The following is a 16,921-nucleotide window of genomic DNA, read 5'->3' as shown; positions in this document are numbered from 1 at the left end:
AGTGGTTTGCAATGACGTCAGAGTCAGTACAAACTGCGCCATTCAGTGAGAGCGCAGGGACGCTGACAGGGGTCCGATAGCCGTAGACGCGTCGAATCTTGGCCCAGACCTGCGATGGAGTGACATGGAGGCCAATGGTGGACAAATACCGCTCCCAGCACTCCTTCTTGCCTTGGCGGATAAGGAGGCGGGCCCGCGCACGCAGCCGCTTGAAGGCGATAAGGTGGTCTATGGAGGGATGTCGCTTGTGACGCTGGAGCGCCCGCCGGCGATCTTTAATCGCTTCAGCGATTTCAGGCGACCACCAAGGCACAGCCCTCCGCCGAGGGGACCCAGAAGAACGGGGAATGGCAGATTCGGTGGCAGTAACGATGCCGGTGGTGACCGATGTAACCACCGCATCAATGTCATCAGTAGAGAGAGGCGCAATAGCGGCAGTGGAGGAGAACAAGTCCCAGTCAGCCTTATTCATAGCCCATCTGCTGGGGCGCCCAGAAGAGTGATGCCGTGGCAGTGACAGAAAGATTGGAAAATGGTCACTACCACACAGGTCGTCATGCACACTCCATTGGACAGACGGTAAGAGGCTAGGGCTACAGATTGAAAGGTCAATGGCGGAGTAGGTGCCATGCGCCACACTGAAGTGTGTGAAGGCACCATCATTTAACAGCGAGAGATCGAGCTGCGACAATAAATGCTCAATGATGGCGCCTCGACCTGTTGCCACTGACCCACCCCACAGAGGGTTATGGGCGTTGAAGTTGCCCAATAGCAAGAAAGGTGGCGGCAATTGGGCTACCAGTGCAGCCAGGACATGCTGCGAGACATCACCATCCGGTGGAAGGTAAAGACTGCAGACGGTAACAGCCTGTGGCGTCCACACCCGTACAGCGACAGCCTCTAAAGCTGTATGTAGAGGGACAGACTCGCTGTGAAGAGAGTTAAGGACATATATGCAGACGCCACCAGACACCCTTTCATAGGCTGCCCGGTTCTTATAACAACCCCGATAGCCACGGAGGGCGGGGGTTCGCATTGCTGGAAACCAAGTTTCCTGGAGAGCAATGCAGAAGAAAGGGTGAAGGCTGATAAGCTGGCGGAGCTCAGCTAGATGGTGGAAGAAACCGCTGCAGTTCCACTGGAGGATGGTGTTGTCCATGGCTGGGAAAGGCGTCACGGGACTGGGAAGGCAGATTACGCCGTTGGGTCACCTGCTGCCACCGATGGAGCACCCGTGCAAATGCTATCCATTGCGTCCGAGGGACCGGCGAGATCGAGGTCCGCAGCGGACGCCAGAATCTCCACCTCGTCCTCAGACGCAGAGCTGGAAGGTGGCTGTGGGGTGGCTGCCACCACGAATTCCTTGGGCTTACAGCTCTTCTTCTTGGATTTCTCACGCTGCTCCTTGGGTTTAACTGGCTGGGAGGGCTTCACCGATTCAGTCTCCGGGACTGAGGAGGATTGTGAAGCCCTTCGACCAGCTGGTTGCGGGCACTTACGCCACTGTCGGTCGTCAGCCTTCCCACTGGTGGAAACCTGGGAAGGGAGGGACCCAAGGGACCCCTTGCGAGCGTGAGAAGCCGAAGAAGTTGGACACTTCTCCGGCTTAGAAGCAGGGACGGATGTCCCTGATGGGGGGGATGGTGTTGCCCCTGAGGTAGGTGGCGCAGGAGCAACCCGGTGCGTAGAGCCCCCAACTGGCAAGGGGGCAGGAGGAGTTGTACCACTCAGCGATCCGGCCGGAAGTCGCGAAACTGAGGGGGCGAGCACAGGTGTTGCAGCAGCGGCGTAGGATGATGTCATTCTCACGGGATGTAATCGGTCGTAGTTCCTTTTGGCCTCAGTATAAGTCAGTCGGTCCAGGGTCTTATATTCCATGATTTTGCGTTCTTTCTGGAAGATTCTGCAGTCTGGCGAGCAAGGTGAATGGTGCTCCCCGCAGTTGACACAGATGGGAGGTGGGGCACATGGAGTATTGGGATGAGACGGGCGTCCGCAATCTCGACATGTGAGGCTGGAAGTGCAGCGGGAAGACATATGGCCGAACTTCCAGCACTTGAAGCACCGCATCGGGGGAGGAATATAGGGCCTGACGTCACATCGGTAGACCATCAACTAGACCTTTTCCGGTAACGTATCACCCTCGAAGGCCAAGATGAAGGCACCGGTAGCTATCTGATTTTCCTTCGGAGCCCGATGAACGCGCCAGACGAAATGTACACCTCTGCGCTCTAAGTTGGCGCGCAGCTCGTCATCAGACTGCAAAAGAAGGTCCTTATGGTAAGTAACTCCCTGGACCATATTTAAACTCTTATGCGGTGTGATCGTAACAGCAACATCCCCCAACTTGTCACAAGCAAGTAACCGTCGTGACTGGGCAGAGGATGCCGTTTGTATCAGGACCAATCCAGAGCGCATTTTGGACAAGCCCTCCACCTCCCCAAACTTGTCCTCTAAATGCTCGACGAAGAACTGAGGCTTTGTGGAGAGAAAAGACTCCCCATCAGCTCTCGTACAAACTAAGAATCGGGGCGAATAACTGCTACTGCCATCCTGAGATTTATGCTCCTCCCACGGTGAGGCCAGGGAGGGGAACCTTTTCGGATCATACTTCTGAGCGTTAAATTGAGCCCGAGAACGCTTATAGACTGCTGGTGGCTGGCCACCAGCGAGAGACGATGTACCTCGCTTCATTGCGGGTCATCCGCCCTGATGCCACCTACTCCGACCAAGGGCCCTCCCCACGGGCGCCACCCAGCCACAGCAAAGGCCACCTGGCAGGATGGCCATTGCCGGGAGTCCCGATACCCCAGGAGGATAGGCATCTACTCCTTGGCATACGTGGGGAGTTAACGGCGCAGGCATCAGTAGAGCGATCCCTGTGTTGTCAGGGGGCTACAACCAAGAGGGTACATGGCGGCCCCACCACAACGGACTGGCTACCATGCTGGATGTTAGGTGACATGTGGTCCATGGTCGCCGTCAGTGCAGAAAGTGGCCCTGCACATTGCTTGGCAGAAAGGGCACGCAGGAGCGTATCCATGCCCAAGAGATGTAGAGCGGGCAGGACTGCAACGTAACGACGAATAAGCTGGCGAAAGTTCTCAACGCAAGATGGACACAATGCACCAAGTAAGGCGCCCTTCCCCAATCGGCTCGCTCTTTGGAAAAATTTTGAGTTATGGAGGTCAAACCCGACAGGGGACCATCACGTAAGGCCGAAACGTTTGAGACTCCTTTTAGTCGCCTCTTACGACAGGCAGGAATACCGCGGGCCTATTCTAACCCCCAAACCCGCAGGGGGGAGACTACTCTAGAGTAAAGCACTTTTTATGAATACTTTGGTAAAGGAGGTCAGTGAGTAAACTGGACAATAACTGTTTAAGTCTGTCTTGTCACATTTCTTATGAAGACGTTTAACAATTGCATATTTTACCCTGTCTGGTAACATTCCCTGTGCCAGTGATGCTTTATACTTATTATTAAGAACATTACTTATTAAGTTGGAAACTTTACAGAATTTTGTTTGAAATTCCATCAACACTACTTGAGGTTTTGTTTTTTAGAATTTTTGAAGTCCTATTACTTTCAGTGAAGGATGTTAGTGCTACCTCTAGTTACTTCACATTTTGTGGAATGATATTTTTAGTATGTTCCCTTGCTTCTTCAAATGAACCATTTAATCCTATCTTCACTGCTACATTTAGAAAGTGATTGTTAAAAGTACTTGCAACTTGTGAATTATTGGTCACAACATTATCATTTAGTTTCATTGTTGTATGTATCTTGTACACTTTTTGGCTGTCCTCGCTCCCATTTGACAATATCCCACATAGTTTTAATCTTATTCCCTGCATTATTAATTTCTGCCAGGACACGCATACTTCTTGACATGTTAATGACTTTCCTTAAAATGTTACAGTATTTTTTGTAGCGTGGAAGTAATGTTGGATCTTGACTTATTCTAGGCTTTACATAAATTTTCCTCCTCCTCTACACGAGATTTAATTCCTTTAGTTACCCACAGCTCATTTTTTAAAAATGGATCTTATGGGTAAATTTTTAGGAAAGCAACTTTCAAATATTGACAAATTCATTACAAAATAAACTAAATTTGACATTAGCATCTCTCTCTCTCTATACAATCCTCATCCAATACCACCTCTTAACTTGTTCACATTATATCCTGTTCTCATTAATTTATGTCCATAAATTATGCATCATGATAAGATAATAAGTTAACAATTGGGCAAACATTAATTATTTCATGCTGAGCACTGTCTATAAAAACATTACCTAGTCCTATTATCTTGTTTTCCCCCAAGTTGGAAAATTGACAACAAAAATTAGATTGAAACACCCAAATAATGATTTTAGTTATTTTTCCTGTCCGTATCTTTTAAGAAATCAACACTAAAATCTCCACAAACAACTAACTCTTTCTTCTAGTCTGACAGGTAGTTCAATAATGCATCTAGATTTTACACAAATAGCTGTGTGTTTCCTAGAAGGGGTCTGCAGAGTGTTACAATTATCAGAGAAGTAATCTGCACTAACAACTCACAAAACATGCTTCTAGGTCCTGATGAACAAAAAACTACTTGTCTCAATATTTTTGACTTTGTGTCCAACTTCTACATATGTTGTAACTCTTGCTTTTTCTGTGTCAAATCTACATAAAAATAGTGCTGGTCCATAATTCATGATGTTTAACTTCTCCACTCCTGTCATTCTTCAGCTCCTGCTGGCATACTTCTTGTCAAAATAGTTCATGGTGAACTGACGGATGTCGGTGTCCAGTGAGCACATTATTTCAGCAAACAACCATGTTGCCTTCATGAACTGACTGATTTTTTTTTGGGGGGGGGGGGGGCACCATGCTTTTACCTCCTTTCCCTTTCCCTCTGACTGGCTGCTCCATTGGCTGTCCGCACCCAGCTTTGGAAACATCAAGTGTACACCATCTAAAACACAGGCACTACTTGGTAATGCGAAGGATGACCTTGGACTACAGAAATCGGAGATCTATCAGATACCCTGCCAATATGGTAAGACTTACATAGGTCAGATGGTGTGTACTGTCAAAATTCATTGCTGCCATACCAGACTGCAGCAGACTAAAAATTCGGCAGTCACAGAACATTGCCTGATGGAATTGCATGGAATGGACTATAAACACACCAAGGTTCTGACACAGATGTCAAAATTATGGTGGTGTGTCATTTATGAATCTATTGAGATTCAAGTAAGGAAACTGCTAATAAATTGTGATAACAGAGATGCACCTAGCAAGGCATGGGACCCTGCTATTAGAATGGTCAATAAGATGAATGATATACTAGAAAACAAACTGACTTGGGGGGAGCAGATGGAGGAAAAGCAAGTGCGCAGACCTGGGCACGAACCTAGGATGGAACAGTGGATCAGCAGAAGCAGTGGGTGTAGGGATGCTGAGCGTGGACAGCCAATGGAGTGGCCGATTAGAGTGAGAGGAGGCGAAGGTAAAAGTGTGGCACTAGCTCCCCATCAGTCGGTTCATAAGTGCACCTGATGAGCATTTGCAAAATATAGTGCCTGTTGGACACTGACATCCAGCAGTTCATCCACGAGATATTTCTCCATACATATACAGTCAAATGTGACAGTTATAGTCTTCTTTCATAACTGTACAATACAAACTTGGCCAAATATTGCAAAAATTGAAAGTTGCACTGCTCCTCATATACCTATAACTAATTAAAACATATTTCCAACTGAAACTCCCCACAAAAATGTTTTAAACTCTTGCTCAATTTTTAACAGACTGAGAAGCAGTAAAGTAGCTGCATGATGGTGGTTAAAATTATTTCTTAAAATCAGACTGGCAAAGTACTGACACACACACACACACACACACACACACACACACACACACACACACACACACACACACACACACGGAAGTGGTAAAAATAAACCCTCAACACCAACTATTACACAAACTCTGCTAGGGAATACTTGTGTCATATTCTAGGACACCTGGAGTAATGCACAAACAAATCAAATTTGTGTATGCGTGCAACATTTCTAAACATAAGCAATGCTAGTAAGAAGACCTCAGTAAAAGTAAGGAGCATCTTTACTATTAACTATGATCCATAGCATATTTGAACAGACAATGTGGTTCTATTTACATGAGAGAACTGGGCAACACGTCCAGTCTGAGGCTAAGCAAATTGAAATAATTAATTAGATAAGAATTAGCAGAAACAGAGATGTGTAACAGGGATAATACACTTTATACTAGTAGAAGAAGCAATTCTTTTGTGGGTAAGGCAGAGGCTTTACAGAACAAACAACACATTGACACATTCATATAATATTTATTACAAAAATCTTACTGATTACTTTTGAACATGATGTTCACATTTGGCAGCATACCTGTATTAGATTATACCACCAACATACTACAGGCAAAAGAAACTTATTTACTTCTGTTTACACAGTTTGTAGTATGATCATAAAGTAACGAGCAACATCATCACAACCATGCACTAACCTTTAAATATGTACTTTGAGTATTCCATGAAACTTCAGTAACAAGAGAAATTAAAATATTCTAAAAAAGCATCCTGCAGTACATTATAATATACAACACATACAAAAATACATGAAAAAGAAAGCCACTACACAGTATTTCTTAAATTTCACAAAACCAAAAAACTACTATTTTACAGGCTGACAAGAGCTCAACAATAAGTTCCATGCAACATGATTCTTTCATAAAACATTCTAGGAAAGAGAGAAACATTTATTTAAGGTGCCACAACCTTCATAGCAAGTAAAAAATTAACATAATTTGCTAGAAATGATAAAAATTATGCTTTTTAAGGACTAGGAAGTATTTACTGAAGAAAGGCACATCAAATACTCTAAATGATTAGATGATATCTGCTAGAAAGATGGAATTTTTTTCTTGGGGGGGGGGGGGGATGGAGGGAGGAGGTGGTGTAACACATTGAATGAAAGAATAGAAATCTAGCATACGCACAGCCTGACCAACTGGAACACAATTTACAAAGAGAAATGTAATGTATGGTGGGAGATGAGAGAGAAGTGAGGTTGACAGTGAGAAAGGGATTGAAATAAAAACTTTTTACTTTTTCCATCTAGCATGCAATACGAGAGATCTACCACACGCATAATATGTACAATCATTTACACAATGGATGACCAACAAATTCAACAGTGTTCTACATAAAATAAATGCTAACAAAACTTTATATCAATCCCACAGCTACACTTACTACTTTATCAGCGTGAAGCTAGTCACACAACAGCTAAAAACATTTATTTCATGTTTCCCATTTTTGTTGCTGGTGCTTCCAATACACAAACTTAGCAAGTGTAAATGAAGAAAGTATCTCTTGGTGCCTAAGTGTGCGTCAGCACAGAACTGAAAATGTCAGGGTTTGAATTCTACTCTGTCCTAGGATTTTCTTGTTTAATAAACTGTATAAGAGACAAAAAAGAGTTGTACCACAGTTAATGTTGTACAGAAAACTATATGCACCTCTTACAACTTCCTGAATGTGCTGGTTCACCAGTCTGAGGAATGTGTGTGTGTGTGTGTGTGTTTTCAGTCAATTTAGTACTGCAAAGCTTCTTTATTTTCAGAACCAGTTTGTTCTTAAATATATATCACAGCCTAAAGTTTGCACAGTTTAATCAATAATAGTTATCTACTGAAAGCAATATCCATTCATGTCTGCAACTGTTTCACCACTTTGCATCATAATGGTTTAGCATACTTCACAGCAGTAAATCTGAAGCATTACTCTTCATGGGTATAAACATTTTAATGTACAGTTCTAACTTTGGGTTAAGCAGGTGGTAGACTTTTGTTTATTGATAGAATACTTAGGAATTGAAATCAGTTTACAAAGGAGACTGCTTACAAATCACTTGTGTGACCAGTTCTAGAATGTTGCTCAAGTGTGAGAGACCCATACCAAACTGGACTAATAGTGGATACTGAACAAAAACAGCAAAGGGCGGCATGATCAGACATGTTTGTTTGATCCGTCACAGAGATACTGAAGGAACTGAACTGGAAGACTCTTGGAGACAGACATAAACTATTCCAAGAAAGTCTGTTAAAGCTTCAAGAACCAGCTTTAAATGATCACTCTAGGAGTATACTACACCCCCCTTTGTATCACTCAAATAAATGTAGCATAAAGTTTACTATTGTAGACAGTATTTCTTGTGGGAGAGGGGGTGGGGGGTGGTGGAATGGGACGGGTGAAAACGAAAATGTTAACATGGTTTAAGTACACTGTGGGGAGTGATGGGAGGGGAGGTAAAGAGAAAAAAAAACTAATACAATATAGGCAGAAGAAACACTTATTTGTAAAGCAAAGATGTCTTGTAATCAGCATTACAAAAATATTTTGGGTACACTGTCAAAATAAAATAGAGAAGTAAGAAAGCAAAATAAAATGCAAATACATAAAAGTTTGTCAGCAAAAACAATACTTTAACATTAGACACACAAATGAGTCAATGTAAGACACTACAGAATTGTAGTCAGGAATTAGTTCTGTATCTATGCAGAAGAGTAAGGTGCAAATGCACTATATGAGTGAATAAATGAATTATATGGGTCATAAAATTTAACTGGAGTGAATCAGGCATACTCAAGTTGGGCACATCTATGAAGAAGCTGTTGCAGGTAACATGCAAACAGATTAATGTGACATTTTATTCATAAGATTATACTTTAAATCCTAAAATTTCTGATACTCGTGCTCATTTTTTTGAAGATGATTAATGAACTGAAGAATGCACAAAACATGTTTTACCTGTGGATCTTGTTCAAATGAAACCCCGTGAAGACACTGAAATGTCAATTTTTGACAAAGACTAAATCTGAAGTGAATGCAAATTTTTCGGGTGCCAAAGACATGACTGAAGAAAATTTTGGTGCAAATTTTGTATCTGCATGAGGTTGATTTGAATTTAGTTCTCTGTTCAATTATGACATTTCATTCCCCTCTGTGGTACTTGAGCAATACTTAGGGAGCACTCCTCCTGCAGCTATAGAAGAAATTTACATCAGCACACAATGATGATGATATTACTAAAAGGCTACAGCTAAGATTGTTATCCAATTTAAAATTGGGAAACTGCTCTTTCGTAGCTGTATTTTGGGTATTAATGCCTCAGTCATACATCGATGAACCATGCAATAAATAATACCAGGACTGCAAACAACACAAAATGTTGTGGCATGTTTTGGAGGCTGTTCATATTGAGGAGGAATGGTAGTTTAAATCTCCACACTGACATCATCAATTTTGTTTTATGAGGTTTCCCTAATCACTTCAGGCAAATTATACAACAATTCTTTCAATAGGACTTTTCACTATCATACTTATCTAATCAAGCTATGGCAATGTATTTAATGATCTTGACATCAATCATGTTATAACTAAAATCCTGTTTTCCAACAAACAAATGTGCAATATGATGATACAATGTGTACCGCTTTGTTTTCATCAAGTGCCCAGCTGTTCCCTTCTACTAACAAACAATAGAAAATTTCAGTCTAAGATATTTCAACAGCAAAGTAAAAATGGTATGAATTTGGCCTTATCATATATAGCATATTCAAACTTTTTTTCGCTACAGACCTGGCGTTTCTAAATGAAACAAAAAAATTTCCACATACATCACCTGCCTGGTATTACATGTTCATTCCCAATAAAGAAACTTTGCAGCTTTAAGTTCTTTAACAATTAGATAACTAAAATGCTTCACAACTTTTTTGGTAACCCATACAAAGAATACGTTAAAAACTCAGGTGTGTCCACATGCCCAGATGGAGGAAGCTTGCTCAGCCAACACACAGACAGAAGGTGAAACACAAAAGTAAGTCTTGGTTGCCAGTCTCTCACAGCAATCTGACAAGATATAATCATACATATTTTGAATTATTAAGTAAAGAGCAATCACTATAGTTCCTATTCAAACTGAGGTAATTAACTTTCACTGCACATTCATGAACCCTATTGTATCTTCAGAACTTCAGCTCACAACTCTAATAAAATACAGGCATGGAGTTCTTCATATTTTGATTCTATCATTGAAAGTGCATGTTAAAAGGCATTCTGAATGTTTTTAGTTTCTGTAAAATGTATTATGAAAGATGTAAGTATGATTAGAGATGAATGTATTACTTTGCAAAGAAACTCAACAACCAGCTATACATCAGGACCGAAGGAACCAACAAACCCAAGATGTTTACGTACACAAGTTACTGATCAGCCCTGTCTGACCTGTAATGTGAAACACACACACACACACACACACACACACACACACACACAAAATGTGAGACAAGTTAACTGTGAAACAAGAGATATCTCTTATTCATAAAATACTGATTAAAAATATGTCAGCTGTTGCATCTGTTTACTGTGACAAAAACATGCTTGTTTACATCAAATTGAAAAGCAAACATTCTGAAGTCAATTACACACTTTAAATTTTGGATACGCTCAGTATGCACAAACACTTCCACCACATTGTCTTTAACACTTTCCTTTGTGTAAAGAAGATTACTAAAAACACCAAGTTTGTTTCTTAGACTACAATGAATAAAAATATAACTCAAAATAATTTTCAGCAAATTAAAACACCTCGTTTACCAATCTGTTTCATGATCATTAAACAATAATGTTTATTATAAACATCATTTAATTCAATTTAGTAATGAGTAAACAATATATCATATTGTTAAATTTTGCTTTACAAACATGTGTAGGTCTACTTCATTTAAGCAATGAAACCAATCGATTGTCGACTCAATTTTCATTAATACTGTGCACAGTTTTCAGTGGTCCTACAAAGTTGTTGGTTTCAACTTCTGCAAATGTTCTTTAGGACAGGTAGCTAGTAAGGACATGTATCACTGATTTGCCAGATTTTATACATTAAATTTGGAAAAATGACACAAAAATATCGTAATTCACTTTTCACAAGTGCATAGATCAACACCAAAGCATTTACAATGGCACCCAGTAAATTCTAATAGTTCATGGGGTAAGTAACAAAATATAGATTGATCCCATGTTTACATGGAATGGTATGTATTCCACTCCATATTATTTATACATCTTCTACTTATTATAGTTAGAAGTTCTAAGTAAGATCCTAAGATAATTAACAAACATTTACAAAAATATTTAAAATGTAGCTACCACATTTACACACCTGCCTGCCTCATTTTGCCATGTTTTATAGTAGAAAAATAGAATTAAATCACCACCCTGAAACATTTATCACCAACAACCACCACAATTGTGCACACTTCTGGAAAGTTGTCAGAAATAAGCATTCTTAGTAACAGTATAAAATATGATATGATAATGCAACTTCTTTAAAATCTTTTTCACTTGGTGCTTGTAGCAAGATCAGACCCTCTACATTTAAATAATCAAAATTTCATTGACCAACTAAGACCAGATGTCCAGAAAAAGGGAAAATAAATATTGGCCTTGTTGAACACAGGGGAGATAATCATACAGCACCACACTTATGTATAATGTGAAATGCATATACTTTTATAGTTCTATATCCAAAAAAATACTTGTTTACTTCCAGTTACAGTGAATTACACATTTTGCTCTAACATTAAACAACCCATTTCCCTTGGTTTTTCTAATACTTGATATTATACAGTCAGCAATTAACAGATCACTGGGTGCTCCTTCTAAAAAAATTTGTACCACTGTTTAGTGCAAAATCTCTCACCATGGTCTGTGCTCTCCCATTAATCTACCTATTACTAACAACAAGCATCTTAAATGTTAGGAATATTTTAATCATGCTTCTGAAAAGGGGAAACAAGAATATGTACCAGCAGATGCAGATCCTACTCACCAAAAAAGACACCGACTTAAATGCCTCTGAAATCATAAATGGCAATGAATTCTAAATTTTGAGAAAGAAACATTCCTTTAAGTTTATATGCAAAATAAGAAAAATGGTTGAGCACATGTTTTCATGTGAATAAACTACACTGAAGCTTGCACTACAATCGAATGTCTTAGCAGTTCTAAGAAAAATTATAGTGCACTGTACACTTTACTAGCTTACTTCAAATCGAAAGTAAACAAACAAAATGGTGGCAGCATTAATCCTAAGTCTGGAAACTAGAAATGTCACTGGACTAAACTTTTGAACAAATGGATACCATTTATAAAGTAAACATTCACGGAAAAAGCAATGAAACAAGTCAACAAGAATGTTGAGATGAGATGACAATTCAGGCACAAATGAGAAAGTATACCATCAAATAGGTTGGTTAATTGTGTGTTCAATTTTTTCTGTAGATTTACCCTTTGCTGCAAATGTCTCACTGGTGAGGAAAGGAGTATGCAGGAAAGAATTCATTAAATTTTATTCTGTAAATGTATACAAATGGATAAACATTCAGGTAGGATACTTCAGTAGTGAATATAAAAGGATCATTTATGGACTGTGACAATGCCTTTGAGTGTGATGGACAGCTAACCTTGTTGTGGATTAGTAACTGTAAAAACCAAACATTATAGAGCTACAGAAGAAGTAAAGTTTGAAGACAGACTCCTGTTGTCATTGTGAAAAAGCTGTGTGAATCAATGATCCACACCATGAAGCACAAGAAACAACAGAGTTCTGTTGAAATACTGAAATTCCTTCAAAAGAACATGGAAAATTTGAAATGAAAATGAAGGAAAGAAATGCTTATAGGAGAATAAAGGAGACAACTCAAAGAGGAACAGGAAAGAAGAGAGGAAGACGAGAAAGTAAGGCTGTGCAGGGAGACTACACAAAGGCAAAACCAATTTCCAAATATTCTGCTATTTATACATCAAATTCACAGTAAAAAAAGTAGTTTATTACTATCGCTTTTAAAGAAATTTTACAATTCTTTGTTTTCAATTCTTAAGCTGTGATTCCCCATATCATCTTTCCCTCAATGACCAAAATAATCCCAGCGCACAAACTATGTGGACAATTCAAAAAAATAAAAGTTTTTATTCAAATAATATGTGATTCGACTGGAACTAAACAGGTACAGGAAATTGTAGCAAAGTTTTGGAACAGTAAGATTTTAAATGAACAGAGTATTTCCTAAATATAATCATAATATGCCTAAAACTTCTGTGCACAGTACTGATAAAACATCCTCTACATTCCACGGGCAACAGCTTTCCTCTAGCACACATCATTAATGAAGATAGTATTACACACTCCAGCTGCAAGAAGTCATTTTGTCTGTTACAGTCTTCACTCATTTTACAGTAGTGAGGGTATATGGGTGTGGGCAGCAGGTGTAAAGAGGGGAAGGGAGAGGAACAAGTGATAACCAGAATGCTCACAGCGACATTACGAAAGATATATAAAGCAGAAATATTATAATTACAATTTTTTTCTTCTTCATTGTTTCTTCTTTCTGAATATGGATGGAATAGCAAAGGAATTTGTTTTTAATCATCACCAGTACTGTAACAGAAACTGGTGATTGGCACTCAGTGTTTTAGTGCACACAACAGGCAAGAGATTTGTTGTGCTACTTCTCACAAAGGTTTTATATATTTACAACAGGAAAATGGTCTATAATACTGCTACAACTGAGATCGGTGGCAAAAAAAGTGCTTTAGTATAAAAACAATTTATGTATTCTTGCTGTAATACTGGAAATTGAAATACAAGACACAAAAGAAATATAGAGCACCTACAGGTATATAAAAATCCTGGTAAAAGTAGCTACCTGGCAATTAGTATATGACAGTATAAAGTCTTATTTGAGAAGCTGAGTGAATTTATAAAAATAATGGTACAGATTTAAATTAAATGGCATACATTAAAAAAAATAAATGCTTGTAAACAAGACAAAAGGAGAAACCCAACTGTAAAATGCACAAATGAACACATATTACACAAAATAAATATTACATGATGTCATATTCAACAAAATTTAAATAGTTGGGTTTCAAACATTCAGTCTTCATATCTATACACAACAGCGTACAGGTAACAACTATCTATTAAAGACATTGCAACCTGAACCAAAACTAATGAAATGGGAAACATATACAATAAATAGCAATACATAATGAACAGCACTTTACAAAGAATTTGCCATTATATGACAAGTCACATTTACAACAAGTACACTACGTGCATTTTGACCTTCCATCTAAAAGTTTTTTCCACAGATCAAACTGTTCGTGAAACTTAACCATGTGTATGCTGATAACTTTTTGTACAGCACAAGGGTTGAATGTTATTCGTTTATTCATGAATTCATTTGCATGAGTTCTTTTCACTTTCCTATCCTGTGCCACTATTCCTGTCATAAACACATCTTCAAGTTTTAAATATGTTTTGTTAAGTGCTGTTGCATACAAGTCATGCACCACATCTCCCGTTAATAAATAAGCTGGGCCAGTAGTGAAATCAGGGAACACAGAAGGCCGATACTGGTTTGGAGAGACATAATATTTAGATTTCTTGTTCCGTATGGGTTTCCACCTTTTTGCCAGTCTTCCAAAAATTGTTCTCTTGTCTTTTGAATGCTTGCTAACAAAACTAAGTAGTCTTGGAATATTTATAAACATGTCATCATCAGTCTTCAGCACAAACTTTATTTTACTGCAATAGCTATCAACCCATTCCAACATAGAAAGTGTTTTTAAAGTTAAATTATTGTAGGTATCAAAAAATTGTGCCATTATGATATCTCCATACATATCTGATTCAGTGGCTAGAGTCTGATTAGTTTTGTTATCTTGCACAGATCCAATGAGAAATGACATGGCAACATCTTTTCGTTGCTTGTAGCTTCCCCACGTTTGTCTAATGGCCATGCGTGCTTCAAAATGGGCTGGGGCCGATGTAATAATTATTAAAATTTGCAAATTTTTCCCATCATCTATACATAAATTTTCATTGGTAATGAAATAACCTGCATCAAATATGGTATTTGTCACAACAGCTTTGTCAGCAGGATCACTATTATTTGGTTTTGTTGCTGTTTTAACATTTGGTGCACTCTTCTCAGCTGCAGCTGTATTTGCAACTGGCTTTGGCTGTTTAGCAGCTTCACGAAGTGTTGTGTTGTGTGTTGAGTTTTCACCCATAGGTACAGAAACTACTCGTGAATCAGCAGTAGAAATAGCATTTTTTGAAACTTTAAGAGCAGCAATATTGTTTTTGGATGCATCTACCTCTACAATAACAGAGCCATCTGGTGCTGTGATATTAGCTGCCTTTCTGTTTCCTGTAACACACACATGTGATATTAATTGCAATTAATGAAGCATATATAAGAAAAAATACAAATAATACTTTCAAAGAACATTAGCACTGACATCAAAATCTACTTATTAAATGCCATCAGCTTTTTAAAAAGTATCTACATATTTTTATGTACATAATCCAGCTCCACCTATTACATAACTTGCATATCACAAAGAGCACTACAAAATGGTTATTAATTTAAAGATAGGTAAAAAAGGCAATTTTATGGAAACATATCAGTGCACACCCCCCTCCCCCCCAACACACACACACACACACACACACACACACACACACACACACACACACACACACACACACACACACACACAGGGGAGCTAGATAGATAGATAGATTAGACAGAGACAGGCGCACAGAGAGACAGAGAGAGAGAGAGAGAGAGAGAGAGAGAGAAGGTGGGGCTAAGAACATGCTAACTACAAATATGCAACTGCTATGATTAAATTCACCACTACCATCTTAATAAATTAGCAAAATGAAAAAAAAATGTCACATGAAATCATCAACATACAACCTGCAATCTTGAGTTTATAAATAATGGGTGCAGAAACAGTTAGCATGCATGCATTCATTCAGCTTTATAAGCACCCACCTTCAGCATCGCTTAGTTGCTGCCAATTCGTATTCGATATTGCACGAAGCAAATTGAAGTCTGTAAAGTCTGCAAAAATGTTTGCCGACAGATGTGCAGTTATCAAATTCCTCTGCAGCTCTCAGAGAAATATATTCTAATTTGTAGTAAGATTCTACATAAATTCAGAAATTTTGCATGGAATTTTACCTGTATTTTCGTGAAATGTACGTAATAAGTTATTTATATCTAAGTATTGCTTTAAATTTACGATAATGATTTTACTCTGCAAAAAAATACGAAGCAGTTGAAAGCCACTGTCTTACACCCCTCACGGTTACCAAGGCAAATCATTTGTTACAAGCTACTTCTGAAATAAATCACTTAACAATTCCTTACCTTTATGTAAAAAACATTTCAACCAATTGCTTCTCCCACAGTGCAGCAAAAATTATCAACAGAAATGTTTAGTGACTAACTATGAAAATTAGGGAAAATTGAGCTGCTTTGAACATCAATGCATTTAAAGCAGGGATAATGTGTCACAGAAAAGAGTGCTAGAAATTTAACTTCCTTTTAAAGAAACAAAAACGACACTTATATGTGGCTTACTGCAGACTGATTACATTTTGATAAACGAAGTTTTATCTCACACATCTATAGCATTTCCTGACAAAATGAGAAGAAAAAGATGAAGCTTACGTATATGCAAAGATTAAACAAATATTAGCAAGGATAAGAAGTAGTTTCAGAAAATATGTTAAACATGAAAACAGACCAATGGAAGCGGAAAAAAATAATGCTTGGCAGTCTGTAGTTCAACTACAAAAACCACAAAACATCTTTGCACACACTATATATTCCATAAAACCCTGAGGAATTTCAGAAGTCCGACAGTGGTTGAATCATTAAAAGAACACCAACAAACACAGCAGACTTCGGAAAATTTATTTATTGTTCTAACTTACAAAGTTATAACAGAAAACTGTTTAGAAA

General features: G+C 38.8%; 1 protein-coding gene across 5 annotated transcripts in view; it reads right to left on the bottom strand.

Annotated features, from left to right (window-relative positions):
• Nucleotides 1–6,342: 6,342 nt before the first annotated feature.
• The window catches only part of LOC126248553 (beta-1,3-galactosyltransferase 5-like), a 334,826-nt gene continuing 324,247 nt past the window's right edge, over nt 6,343–16,921 (bottom strand). For 2 of the 5 annotated variants that reach the window (XM_049949631.1, XM_049949629.1), the window contains one exon: nt 6,343–15,313. In XM_049949631.1, coding sequence (XP_049805588.1) covers nt 14,208–15,313 — 1,106 coding nt within the window. In that variant the 3' untranslated portion in view covers nt 6,343–14,207. The remainder of the gene's footprint in view (nt 15,314–16,921) is intronic. The other 3 variants (XM_049949632.1, XM_049949634.1, XM_049949633.1) reach the window with 2 other exon arrangements.

Source organism: Schistocerca nitens, chromosome 3, assembly GCF_023898315.1.
Source record: "Schistocerca nitens isolate TAMUIC-IGC-003100 chromosome 3, iqSchNite1.1, whole genome shotgun sequence".
Classification (NCBI taxonomy): domain Eukaryota; kingdom Metazoa; phylum Arthropoda; class Insecta; order Orthoptera; family Acrididae; genus Schistocerca; species Schistocerca nitens.
This window is presented reverse-complemented; position numbering and strand designations above follow the sequence as displayed.